Source organism: Rana temporaria, chromosome 1, assembly GCF_905171775.1.
Source record: "Rana temporaria chromosome 1, aRanTem1.1, whole genome shotgun sequence".
Taxonomy (NCBI): Eukaryota; Metazoa; Chordata; class Amphibia; order Anura; family Ranidae; genus Rana; species Rana temporaria.
The window spans coordinates 49,988,645-50,003,017 of NC_053489.1; the positions used below are offsets into that span (position 1 = coordinate 49,988,645).

Genomic DNA, 14,373 nt, shown 5'->3' on the forward strand with positions numbered 1-14,373 from the left:
TGAAGGTAGTGCTGGTTAAAATTTTTGGAGAGCTATGGGTTGGGCCCATCTCAAGTATGGGTGTCCCTTATCAACAATAGGTTATGTTGGTAACATTGGGGTGGCGATTAGGTTGTATCTTGGGGTACACTGGTGTTTCAAGGTTTGAAGTATTTGTAATGTACATGTAGCGCCCCCTTACTTTCAGTATGGGCACTATGCTAAAGTTAGTGGGGAATGGGAGAGTTATTTGCTCCCATTCACAATTTGTTAAATTGCAGGGCTGCTGTCCTTTCAGAACTGTCTTGTAGGTCAGTCTGCGTCTCAGGGGTGCATTTCCACCTCTGGGCGGCAGTTGGCGCTAGAGGGGTTCTGGCAGAGTCACTTTTACCCAGCAGCCAATTAGAGAAGTTTTTCCCTCGCTGGGCATGCTGGGGAAGGGTATATCTGGGGCAGACGCCATTGATTCGGGTCCGTTTCACGGGGTCCGAGTTCCAGGTGCGGCATCCACCTTCAGGGTGCGCGCATCCATGGACCCCGCCACCATGGCCTACCTGGCCGGAGTTGCACATCATGCGGAGCTTCATCCTGATGATGAGAAGGGCCCCAGTGACTTGTTGGGTCCCACCCTTTGCTAAGAGTATCCTAAGCTGAGAGCTGTGCGGTGGGGAATCGGCTCAGGGAGAACCCAGAGAGAGGTTATCCAGGAGGCCTGAACGAACCACCGGGGATCTGGTCACCACGATACTGACAGGTATGTTGCAGCTGTCAACTGGTGACCCTGACTAAACTTTACTGGGAGGATTCTCTCAATCCAATTATTGCACCTTAAATCGCTAGGCCTGTGGCAGAGGTCTGTTCCTCCCAGCGATTTACAAGTGACACTTCGGCTGCCAGGCTTGTGACAGAAGTCTGTCCGGGGGCACTTTACCCACTCTGGCTGGAGTGGCGACGAACTGATTTCATTATTATTGAGAGCAGGACTGCTCTCTTCATATTCAAGGCCTGATACTAAAGTTGTTCTCATGCTTCATCAACCTTTCCTATCTTGTCTTATGTTGATGTTGGCCATGTTGGGCCTTGGAATAAAGCATTGAAGAAAACCCAATTGATGACTGGACTTTCGCTCATTGCCTTAACTCACTCGGTACACCCCTAGACACCCTGCAAGGTAACTCAATACGCCGATCCCACAAACAACCAGCGGCTCCTGCGGGGGTAGCGCTACATACAGTATCTGCACTGCCTTAGTCATGAATGGTGCATGTGGGTATGCCACAGTTCACCAAGCAGATAAAGTAACCTGCCAAAATAATTTTACACTATAATGAATTAATGAATTAAAAAATGCTAATTTTCAATTTTTTTTTAACCAATGTACAAAGAGTTGCACTCACCTTCTATGCATTCGAGCTAGCAACTTCGAGTCCTTAGTCCAAGTGATAGTGGAATCAGCATGGATGTCCCCAAAGTGACAAAAGAGCTTCAGGTTTCCAGAGCGATCAGGAAACATCTCAGCTTGGATGCCATGTAGGATTTTGGGGGCTGTAAACAAAATAATACAAATTAGGAAAATATATATATATATATATATATATATATATATATATATATATATATATATATATATATATATATATATATATCATTTTTTTTATTTATTTTTTACTGTACATATGTTGTGAAACTGACAATACTACAACCAAACCAACCCATTCTGGTGAATAGGGCTGCAACCACAAGCCAATCTCTAGACGTGTGGTTGCAACGCATTTTCCCATTGTAAAAACTCTATTCAGCTGTTAAAGAAGTATCCTTTAGCCTAGGTTCACACTGCTGCGAATTCAAAATCGAATTCAAAATCGCGGTAAAATGCGCGATTTTACCGCGATTTCGCGGCCGCAATTTTGCCGCGATTTCGGCTGCAATTTAATGTAAATCGCGGCCCGAAATCGCAAAAAGTAGTACAGGAACTACTTTTTGAAATCGCAGATGCGGCGTCGCACTGATTAGGACAGTGCCATTGCCGGCAAATGCCGCCGATTTAAGATGCGATTTGACATGTCAAATCGCATCTCAAATCGTTCCAAATCGTACCCAGTGTGAACCAGGGCTTACACAGAGTGGCGCTACATACCTTAAATATGTACAATGCCTTGAAAAAAGTATTCATACCCCTTGAAATTTTCCACATTTTGTTATGTTACAACTAAATACATAAAAGTATTTTATTGGGATTTTATGTGATAGACCAACACAACGTGGTGCATAATAATATTTTTTTAGACTGAATTTTCGCTCAAACTAGTGTTGCATACACACGGTCACACCAAATTTCGACCGTCAAGAACGCGGTGACATACAACACTACAACGAGCCGAGAAAAATTAAGTTCAATGATTCCGAGCATGCGTCGAATTGATTCGGAGCATGCGTGTTTTTTTTCCCGCGTCGGAATTGCATACAGAAGATTAGAATTTCCGGCAAGAACTTTTCCCATTGGAGAATTTGAGAACCAGCTCTTAAATTATTGCTGTCGGAAATTCCGACAGAAAAAGTCTGATGGAGCCTACACACGGTCAGAATTTTCGACCAAAAGCTCGGAAATTCCGACCGCGTGTACGTGGCATTAGAACAGTGGTGGTCAACTTACTTGATATGACGAGCCTCAAGTGCAGCCACTGACATCACAAAAGGGCCCCACATAGTGGAATATTATCCATGGGTGCAATATGTGTGGTGTACACAGACCCCAAGAGGAGGGCCACTGTGCCCATACATTGCACAACGTGAGGAGATGCTGGTTCTCAATCTTTCTTGTCTGGCAAAGGAGCTGAGTGGGCCACACATAAAAGTTCACCCCACGCCTGCTGAAGGTGGAGCACAGTGGGAGCCAAACCCTACAGCTGCCAGCCACATCTACACTATGTAACCAGTGGGCACTCCTGAAGCGCCCACTGGTTACTCGATAACTGTCCTCTGGAGAGGAAAGGATGTCTCATGCGATCCTCGCCCCTGGCAACAGTCTACTCATAATACATAGACTATAAATAATGAGGCTGCTGGGACCATCGAAAAACAGCATATAAACTTTATTATCACACAACTTCTTAAAAAATATATCGAATGTATACTGTATATTGCTTCATAATTTGTATGTATTTATAGAAGATTATGATTTCTGCAGAGGATTAACTGATCCCCTAAATATTCCTCCTGGAGCTGATGAATGCCTGCAGGAGGGAGGGGAGGAGAAGCAGGCTTTCAGCAGTTGCAGGATTAAAAATGGATGGAATTGGTTCCTCTAAATGCCTCCCCCCTCGCTGCCCCTTCTGTGAACACCAGGGCACTTACCAGACTACCCGCCAAATATGTATATTCTCTACCAGCATGCACCACTGGCATAGCTCCCTACTGTCCCTGATTTGGAGCAATGTCCCTCTGTCCCTCATTCCTACTCATTTGTCCCTCATTTTGGTCTGATCTATATAGTTGTATATAAAATTAACTTTTTATCTATCAAGAAGTGTAAAGGAATGACCCGGGACAAACAGAGACTTTGTAAGGATGAGGGGTACTCCTGTACCGGCGTCACCAAGGAGTCTTATGTCTAGGGTCACCTTATGTCCGATAGGGCCATAGGGTGACTAAGAAATTATATCCTAAATTACAGGACAGGGGACATCACTGATAGTTCATATTGCAGGATCTTGAGAGATTGCAAGTTGTTGGTTAATTGTGACCCAACCAGTCAATAGTGACTCATTTCTATGATTAGCCCTGGCTAGTGACATGCTAATTGAGTCTGCTTCTGAAAGACCTCTCATGTTTCCCAGTGCTAAACCTTATAGCCAATATAAAGGAATAATAGTGGTAAAAAAAGTACTTGTGGGTTTAACCAATCTTGTTTTTTTTGTACAATTCTCCTTTAAGTGGGCGTGGCAAGGGGTGTGTCCTATGCCTGCATACTTTTGCTGATAGGTGTCCCTCATTCCTATCTCAAAAAGTTGGGAGGTATGCACTGGCAATGAATGAACCTCATAGTGGTTGGCCAGGGGTGAAATAAATATTCATAGTCCAAGGTTATTACCGCCCCCATGACTATTGCCCTAAGTGGCAGTGACACCTGGTGGCAGCAGCAGAGAACACGAGCAACCCTGAAGTCAGAGAAGAGCCATGTGAAAAGTTACAAACTGCCCTGGGCAAGCTAGTGCCCAGCAAACTAAATTTGCTAGTCTCCCCACTCTTACAGCAGGGTTGCTACCTATACTGTATAACAAATGAACAGAACACTTACTCACCACATTCCCCTATAAATCACACCTCCCAATATTTTGAGATGGGAATGAGGGACACCTACTAACAAACGTGTGTAGGCATAGGACATGCCCTCTGCCACACCCCCTTAAAAGGAGAATTAACCCAAAAAAAAGTTAATTAAATCCGCAAGGACTTTTTTTTTGTTTCAATGTTTTTTTATTACAAGTTTAAAGCGGGGGTTCACCCAAAAATACATTTTTAACATTACATTCAGCCGAGTTGTCCTAATGACAATCGGCTGTTTTTTTGTTTTTTTTTTCGTACATACCGTATTTTCTCTGCTGCTTCCGGGTATGTCGTCTGCGGGACTGGGTATTTCTATCTGATTGATAGGCTTCCGACCGTCGCATACTGCGCGTCACGAGTTGCCGAAAGAAGCCGAACGTCGGTGCGGCTCTATACGGCGCCTGCGCACCGACGTTCGGCTTCTTTCGGCAACTCGTGACGCGCAGTATGCGACGGTCGGAAGCCTGTCAATCAGATAGGAACGCCCAGTCCCGCAGACAAGATATCCGGAAGCGGTGGTGAAAATACCGTATGTACGGTAAAAAAAACCAGCCGATTGTCATTAGGACAACTCGACTGAATGTAATGTTAAAATTTAATTTTTTTGGGTGAACCTCCACTTTAAGTCAACATACAAACGTTCACGTTCAAATAATAGTCATGTAATAGTTACAACTAGGATGCTGCATCTGATAAGATCAGCGTTCTCAACCTAATAAACATCACTAAAACATAGTAATCAAGAATGTAGCGTAGGTTAAAGCGGTGGTTCCCCCTCCAAAAATGTTTTACCCTTAGTCTGATGCTCATTTTGTCTAGGGGAATCGGCTAGTTGTTTTAAAATCGACGCTGTACTTACCGTTGTAGAGATAGATCTTCTCCGCCGCTTCCGGGTATGGGCTGCGGGACTGGGCGTTCCTTCTTGATTGACAGGCTTCCGACGGTCGCATCCATCGCGTCACGAGTTGCCGAAAGAAGCCGAACGTCGGCGCGGCTCTATACGGCACCTGCGCACCGACGTTCGGCTACTTCGGAAAAACGTGACGCGATGGATTCGACCGTCGGAAGCCTGTCGGAAGACTGTCAATCAAGAAGGAACGCCCATACCCGAAGACCATACCCGGAAGCGGCGGAGAAGATCGCTCTCTACAACGGTAAGTACAGCATCGATTTTAAAACAACTAGCCGATTACCCTAGACAAAATGAGCATCAGACTAAGGGTAAAGAATTTTTGGAGGGGGAACTACCGCTTTAAGAGACTTTATTGTCTCCTGGCAGCATCCTACCCAAAACATTTTCGACTTGACATTATGGAACTGATAGCAAAACAATTCAAAAATGGGAAGGAAAGAAAAGAAGAAAGAAAGAGAAAAGAGAAAGAGGAAAAAAAAATTCTAATGCCGTGTACACACGATCATTTTTAAGCATGAAAAAAAACGACGTTTTCCCAACTTCATCATTAAAACGACGTTGCCTACACACCATCGTTTTTAAAAAATGATCTAGAAAAGCGCGGTGACGTACAACACGTACGACGGCACTATAAAGGGGAAGTTCCATTCCCCTTTGGGCTGCTTTAGCCGATTCCGTGTTGGTAAAAGACGATTCGCGCTTTTCTGTCTGTTACAGCGTGATGAATGTGCTTACTCCATTATGAACGATAGTTTTACCAGAACGAGCGCTCCTGTCTCATAACTTGCTTCTGAGCACACGATCATTTTTTACAACCCAAATAACCGTCATCGTTTAAAACGAAGTTAAAAAAATGCAGCATGTTCGAATTTTTTTTTTGTCGTTTTTCAGAACCTGAAAAATTATGTGTAGCCCACACACGATCATTTTAAATGACGTTTTTTAAAAACAAAGTTTTTTTCATGCCGAAAAATGATCGTGTGTACGCGGCATAAGGAATCAAGAAGGAGCAGAGTTAGATATGTTCCTTCACACCGGTAACCCCCCCCCCCCCCACAAACCCGCCACACCCTCAAGGAGCCTGGAGATAAGCGATCCAGGGATTCCACACTTTTTCAAACCTAGTCAGTTTTTCATTGATCATAATCCATGATATCTTGTGTTTCACCATGGCAATAATAATTACAGGCGTTTTCCATGCACGTGCAATGGTTACTTTAGCCGCTAAAAGAATGAAGAATATGAGAGTACGTAAATGTCTGGGTATCCCTTCCGGGATGTCACTAAACAACCCAGTTTTAGCCCTTCTAGATATATTTTGTCCGGTCACTGAGTAGATTAGGTTGAACATTCTAATCCAGAACCGTCAGACCTTGGGACAAGACCATCAGATATGGTACATATCTCCTTCCTGTCCACATCCTCTAAAGCAGTGGTCTCCAAACTGCAGCCCGGGGGCCGCATGTGGCCCTTTGCTTGCTTTTATGTGGCCCTTGGGGTGCTATTTTATTCACTGACAACAATAAAGGGCAGAATTCATGCAAGTGACATCAACGGTGGAGAACAGTTCCTCCTAAGGACACCAACGATGGGACCCAATGACACCAATGATGGGGCACAATTCCTCTCAATAACACCAATGATGGTGCCCAGTGACACCAATGATGAGGCACAATTCCTTCCAATACCAACGATGCGGCCCAATGATGAATGAATGACATGTATAGCGCTACACATGCAAACTGAATCGCCTCTAGGCGCTTTTTGCAGCCAGTGTCTTCCTGGCTTGTGCGGTCATTTTACCCCTGTAGGATCTTGATACGCTTGGGACACACAGTCGTACACACATATATACATATATATACTGGGCCAATTTGGCCAGGATCCAATTAGCCTACCAGCATGTCTTTGGAGTTTGGGAGGAAACCGGAGTACCCAGAGGAAACCCACGCAGACACAGGGAGAACATGCAAACTCCAAGCAGATGGTGTCGTGGTTGGGATTCGAACCAGCGACCCTTTTGCTGCTAGGTGAAAGTGCTACTCACTACACCACTATGCTGCCAATGATGAGGAACAATTCATCCCAATACCAACGATGGGGACCAATGATGAGGCACAATTCCTCCCAATACCAACGATGGGGTCCAATGACACCAATGATGGGGCACAATTCCGCCCACTGACACCAATGATGGGGGATTGTTTATTCCACTGATGCTGGGACATGTTGTACTCCCAATGGCCACAGTATGGCCCCCCTAAAGTCTGGAGCACAGTAAATTGGCCCTTTGTTTAGAAAGTTTGGAGACCTCTGCTCTAAAGCATAGGTAGGATGAACCAGGATATATTTTTTGCCCGTTTTGTAGGAACAAGATACCAACGTGATAGCACTTTATAATTTGCATCCACCAATGAGGTGTTTAGTATGCCTTTGTGCACCATGGTCGACCATTTCGTCCACACCTCCTCCTCAATTGTCTCTCCTAGGTCCGCCTCCCACACTATCTGGTAGGCGGGTTTTGTACCCCAAGTGTTGAACATATAATTCCGTGATCCCTCCTCTTGATTCTGGCTCCTTCACACATCTGTTGTCAAAGAGTGTCCTAGTGGTGATGTCTACCCCCTCCCTCTGTAAGGTTCGTAGAAAGTGTACAATTTGGTATAGACAAAAGGTCTTTGTGGGGGGCATTTATAAAGTCTCCTTAACCACTTAACCCCCGGACCATATTGCTGGTCAAAGACCAGAGCACTTTTTGCGATTCGGCACTGCGTCGCTTTAACTGACAATTGCGCGGTCGTGCGACGTGGCTCCCAAACAAAATTGGCGTCCTTTTTTCCCCACAAATAGAGCCTCTTTTGGTGGTATTTGATCACCTCTGCGGTTTTTAGTTTTTGCGCTATAAACAAAAGTAGAGCGACAATTTTGAAAAAAATTTATATTTTTTACTTTTTGCTATAATAAATATCCCCCAAAAATATATATATAAAAAAATGTTTAGGCAGATACGTATTCTTCTACATATTTTTCGTAAAAAAAAACGCAATAAGCGTTTATTGATTGGTTTGCGCAAAAGTTATAGCGTTTACAAAATAGGGGGTATTTTTATGGCATTTTTATTATTATTATTTTTTTTACTCGTACTTTTTTTTGGTACTGCGACATTATGGCGGACACTTCGGACACTTTTGACACATTTTTGGGACCATTGGCATTTTTATAGCGATCAGTGCTATAAAAATGCATTGGATTACTATAAAAATGCCACTGGCAGTGAAGGGGTTAACACTAGGGGGTTAAGTATGTTCCCTGGGTGTGTTCTAACTGTGGGGGGGGTAGACTAACATGGGGAAATGACTGATCGCTGTTCATACATTGTATGAACAGAAGATCAGCATTTCTCTCCCTGACAGGACCGGGAGCTGTGTGTTTACACACACAGCTCCCGTTCCTCGCTCTGTAACGAGTAATCGCGTGTGCCCGGTGGCGATCGCGCCTGCCGGGCACGCGCAGGGGAGTCGGGGAGAGCGGAGGCGCCCCTAGTGGCCTGCGCGAGAGCCGACGTATAGCTACGGGATCTCGCGCAGGGGAGCCGACCTGCCGCCGTAAAACGACGGCGGCTGGTCGGCAACCAGTTAAAGTAGTTGGGCTGTCTTATCCCCTTATGGTCTATAAAATGGGCAATTCTGTAAACGCAAGGACTTTTTTTTAACCACTACCATTCCTTTATATTGGCTCTTAAAATTTACAAATGCAGCAATTTAGAAATCAGGTGAAAGGTTTAGCACTGAGAAACACTTTTTGAAAGATAAAAGGTGCATTTTATATACAACTATATTGATCAGACCAAAATGAGGGACAAATGAGGAGGAAAGAGGGACATTGCTCGAAATCAGGGACAGTCCCTCGAAATCAGGGACAGTTGGGAGCTATGTATAAATGAAATGCACTGTTTGGAAAGGCTCTCCCTAAACTATTAAGGGTGAAAACAGGCACTTTGTTGTCTATTTTGCCCCTATGCATTAGTTTCCTTGCATCTGCCCACCTCCCTCGGTAAGCAGGTTTGTCACCAGTAAAAATAGACCCTTTCCATGTTCTCATGCACAGTGCTTGTTCAGTGGAAAGTCACAACTGATGGCGTAAGCAGGTGCAGTCACTACTTTGATTAAGTTCTCTAGAATAGCTTCACTTTGAAAGCGTCTTGTTTCACAACATGCAATAAAAGCTGAACGTTGTTTGTTTCAAAGGAGACTGGACTGCCAGGTCAGGTGGCACTTAGTCACATATGGTGCCGCAGCGATGTCACCATATGGAAACTATTGTACCAGACCTTATATGACTATGGATCACTTACTTCTACTCTGTATTATCACCCAGGACTTCTAGTGGAAGGCCACATGGGAAGTTTTAGGGTCCATTCACATTAATGCATGCGTGTTTATGCCTGTCATGTCACGTGTGAACATGCTTTGTATTAGGACAGAGGGAAAGTAGAATGTACTTTCTATCTTTTTCTTCCTTTGTTTCATTTCTCAAATGAAAGATTTTTTTTTGCTGTTCCCAGACTTTCTGTTCTAGGGTGGCTACATTCATGCTCCCCATTGGTGTGCGCAGCCTATTGCATTAGGGTGTGCACCCCAAAGCTCAAACACAGACTACCAATCGCTCACTGTGTTCATTCAAAAAGTGAAGGAGTCAGTAAATTACATATTTACAGGCCCCTTTCCCCATTCACCCTAAAACATCCCTGCAGCAACAGCCGCTGTCAGAGGAGGGGAGGGAAGCCAGCTGCGGAGCGGGAGGAAGGGGGCTAGGGCAGTAGGGGGAATCTATGCTGCACAGAATGATATGGGTGTGCCTAGGCACACCTGGCACACCCTGTGCACACGCCTATGATGCTCCCCTTGTATATGCATAGCTCCCAACTGATTTCGAGGGACTGCGACTGTCCCTGATTTGGAACAAAGTCTCTCTGTCCCTCTGTCATCCCCACATTTGTCCCTCATTTTGGTCAGATCTACAGTATATAGTTGTATATAAAATGCATTTTTTATCTTTCAAAAAGTATTTCCCAGTGCTAAACCTTTCATCCTATTTCTAAATTGCTGAATCTGTAAATTTAAAAAGCCAATATAAAAGGAATAGTGGTGGTAAAACAAGTTTTTATATATAATTCTACTTTAAGGGGCCTGCATACTTTTGTTAATAGGAGTCCCATCTCAAAAAGTTGGGAGGTATGTATATGTAAACATATTCACCTTTTCCTGCTTGACCCTGAGATGAACTACATATCCTTACCTCCCAACTTTCTGAGATGTGAACACCTATTAGCAAATGTATATAGGCACAGGACACACATGATGGGACTGTGAGGTCATAAGAGGCCTATATAAATCGGTGCGAGCCGCGCACACGGCATTACAGCGGGAGGAAGCGACGTGTCAACATCGAAGAAGAAGAGAAGAAGGCAGAAGGCGACAGAAGCCCGGGCACCCCCCGCCGAAGACGTCCAAGGAGAAGCCCGGGAGGGGGCCGCTGTAAAAGAGCTAAAGAAGAAAGCGCCCCCCCCCCCCCCCGGCGGAAGAGAACCAGACGGCGGTGAAGACCTGCAAACCCCCCCCCCCCAGAAGACATCAAAGAAGCAGCCACCCCTCGTAAAAGAGCTAAAGAAGAGAGGGGGCACCGGAGCTGACTAATAAATTACTTTAATAACCCTGTGTAGTGTTTTTTTTTTACATATTTTTTCCGCCAGGTGAATGGGTAGGGGTACAATGTACCCCTTACTTATTCACCCAGGGTGGGGGGCCGACATCTGGGGGCCCCCTTATTAAAGGGGGCTCCCAGATTCCGATAAGCTCCCCTCCCGCAGACCCCGACAACCAACGGCCAGGGTTGTCGGGAAGAGGCCCTGTCCTCATCAACATGGGGACAGGTGCTTTGGGGTGGGGGAGCCACAGAGCGCCCCCCTGCCTCAAAGCACCTACCTACCTACCCCATGTTGAGGGCATGCGGCCTGGCACAGTTAAGGAGGGGGGCGCTCGCTCGTCCCCACCCCTTTCCTGACCAGCCGGGCTGCTACTCGGATACGGGTCTGGTATGGATTTTGGGGGGAACCCCGCGCTGTTTTTTCGGCGTACAGGGGTTCCCCTTAAAATCCATAGCAGACCCAAGGGCCTGGTATGCTCCTGTAGGGGGAACCCATGCCGGTTTTTTATTTGAAATTTGGCATGGAGTTCCCCCTCAAGATTCATACTAAATGCAGCTGACACAGTGCACTGCGATTACCTGCGGTTATGTGCCGATAGCTGCGGGATTTCGCAGCTGGACACATTGAGATACATTTTTTCTATCCGCACAAAACCGCGGGGAACAAAACCGTCGGTAACCGTAGTGTGTGAATGATGTCATAGAAAAGCATTGTGTGCTTCTAGCTGCAGTAAAATCCGCAGCTAAAAGCACCATTCTATCCGTCCGTGTGAAAGGCCCCTAAGGATGACTATCTCTTTAAGTTATTTGCAGGTTCTGGAGGTCCAATGGGATCGCAGGGAGGGTGCTGGAAGTCTGGAACAGCCTATAAAGGGCAGCTGCAGTGGGGGCTTATTTCCTCCCCCCCCCTGGACCGGATCAGCAGCTGAAGTCACGTGTACCTTTTATGTGGTTGGGTCACCCGGATTTCGTGTTCTGATAACTGGGCAGGAATTTGATAATTTGATAAATTCATTGAATAAAATAAGTTATTTAAGATGATTAAAATCAATAAAGGTACCGCGTCCAAATATTTGCCAAAATAAGAATGTGTCTGTGGTTATTTAGTAAGTTAATGGGTGGTGGTAAAGGTGGGTGGGTGTGTGGCTTACTGTCTCATGAAAGCATTTATAAAATCATTTCGGCCGTACAGCTTGCAGAACCTGAATAATGACATTCCCTGGACCGGCTCCTGCATAGAGCTGCCCAATGAAATGCTTTACGCAACCCCCAGCCAGCCCACTACATGTGCTGCCACTTCTAATACATCTCAATGGGTGACTGTACATGACAGCAGCGGCCCCAGAACTTATTATTAATATTAAACAGGATTTATATAGCACCAATAAAGGTAGACAGTACAGTTACAATAAAATACAAGAGGGTTGTCATTACGCAGGCTGTGCACGCGCTCTGCACGCTGTAAGGCGCCTGTGTGTCCATGTGCATGAAGCCTTTTCTTGGTGGAACTGATGACGCTTGTGTAAAGGGATCCTAAACTGTAGATCTCCAGAGATTCTGATTATAGTAAACATATTTAGTTAGGACTTGCACACCAGCAAAAGAAAAGGACGGCTCTGGAGCCTACAAGGATTGTATTACAAGAGATCTGAAAATAGCAAACCATACATGTGCTTGGCGCTTGTGTGCTGGTAAGACGTACAAACCTCTCACACCCACAACACAAGGCTTTCTATATACACAGTCCATACACAAGTGCTAATAAGTCAGCGCTGTGCCAACAGATGGCTTCATCTGTCCAGGTCTGACTTGGTCCCACCTTCCTTAATTCCGAAGCCTCCCTAGAAACTTAACCACTTCAGCCCCGGAAGAATTGGCTGCCCCAATGACCGGGCCATTTTTTGCGATGCGGCACTGCGTCGCTTTAACTGACAATAGCGCGGTCGTGCGACGCTGTCCCCAAACAAAATTGGCGTCTCTTTTTTTCTCACTAATAGAGCTTTTTTTTGGTGTTATTTGATCACCTCTGCAGTTTTTATTTTTTACGCTATAAACAAAAGAAGAGTGACAATTTTGAAGAAAAAAAAAAACCCAATGGGCCAGATTCAGAAAGATCAGCGGATCTTTCTGCTGGCGTAACGTATCTCATTTACGTTACGCCAGCGCAAGTGCTTTATTCACAAAGCACTTGCCTGTAAAATTGAGCCGGCGTAGCGTAAATCCCCCGGCGGAATTCAAATTCCGCGGGTAGGGGGCGTGTAACATTTAAATCAAGCGCGTCCCCGCGCCGAACGAACTGCGCATGCGCCGGCCGCGACTGAATCCCAGTGCGCATGCTCCAAATGACGTCGGCAAATCATCATGCTTTCGACGTGAACGTAAATTACGTCCATCCGTATTCGCGAACGACTTACGCAAACAACGTAAAATTTCAAAACTCGGCGTGGGAACGACGGCCATACTTAACATTAGCTACGCCTCATATAGCAGGGGTAACTATACGCCGGAAAAAGCCGAACGCAAACAACGTAAAAAAAAAAGCGCCGGGTATCTCCCCGTAAATCCTCATTTGCATATTCCTCGCGTAAAACATATGGAAGCGCCACCTAGCGGCCAGCCTGGAATTGCAGCCTAAGATCCGACGGTGTAAGACACTTACACCTGGCGGATCTTAGGGAGATCTATGCGTAACTGATTCTCTGAATCAGTCGCATAGATACGACCGGCCGGACTCAGAGATACAACGGCGTATCAGGAGATACGCCGTCGTATCTCTTTCTGAATCCGGCCCAATGTTTTGTACTTTTTTCTATAATACACATTTTTACTTAGTTTAGGCCGATATGTATTCTTTTACATATTTTTGGTAAAAAAATAAAAAAAAATCGCAATAAGTGTATATTGATTGGTTTGCGCAAAAGTTATTTTTATCAGGACTGCGACATTATGGCGGACACATCGGACACTTTTGACACATTTTTGGGACCATTGGCATTTATACAGCGATCAGTGGTATAAAAATGCACTGATTACAGTAAAAATTTCACTGGCGGGGAAGGGGTTTACACTAGGGTGCGATTAAGGGGTTAACTGTGTCGCCTAGGTGTGTTCTAACTGTGGGGGGAGGGGACTGACCTAGAGGAAATTACAGATCGTGGTTCCTTGCTATTAGGAACTCACGATCTGTCTTTCCTCAGTTCACAGGACAGGGATGTGTGTGTTTACACACATACGTCCATTTTCTGCCTCTCGTGCCCAGGAGATCGCTCGCGGCCGGCAGTCATTGCGACCAAAAGTCACGAGCATCGGCACCCCCGCGATGCAGCGGGAGGGGGTGGCGTGCGCCTGCTAGCCCACTTAAAGCGACCGACGTACAACTACGACGGTTCGTCCAGCGTAGCCAACCTGCCGCAGTATAACTGCTGCCCTTACACCTGTAGAATTGTTTT

At 45.5% G+C, this 14,373-nt stretch overlaps 1 protein-coding gene across 1 annotated transcript in view; it reads right to left on the reverse strand.

Moving 5' to 3' along the window:
• Nucleotides 1–14,373, reverse strand: part of ALPK2 (alpha kinase 2) — a 124,195-nt gene that overhangs the window by 85,747 nt on the left and 24,075 nt on the right. Inside the window, exon 2 of the mRNA XM_040337738.1 lies at nt 1,377–1,524. Coding sequence (XP_040193672.1) covers nt 1,377–1,524 — 148 coding nt within the window. The remainder of the gene's footprint in view (nt 1–1,376; nt 1,525–14,373) is intronic.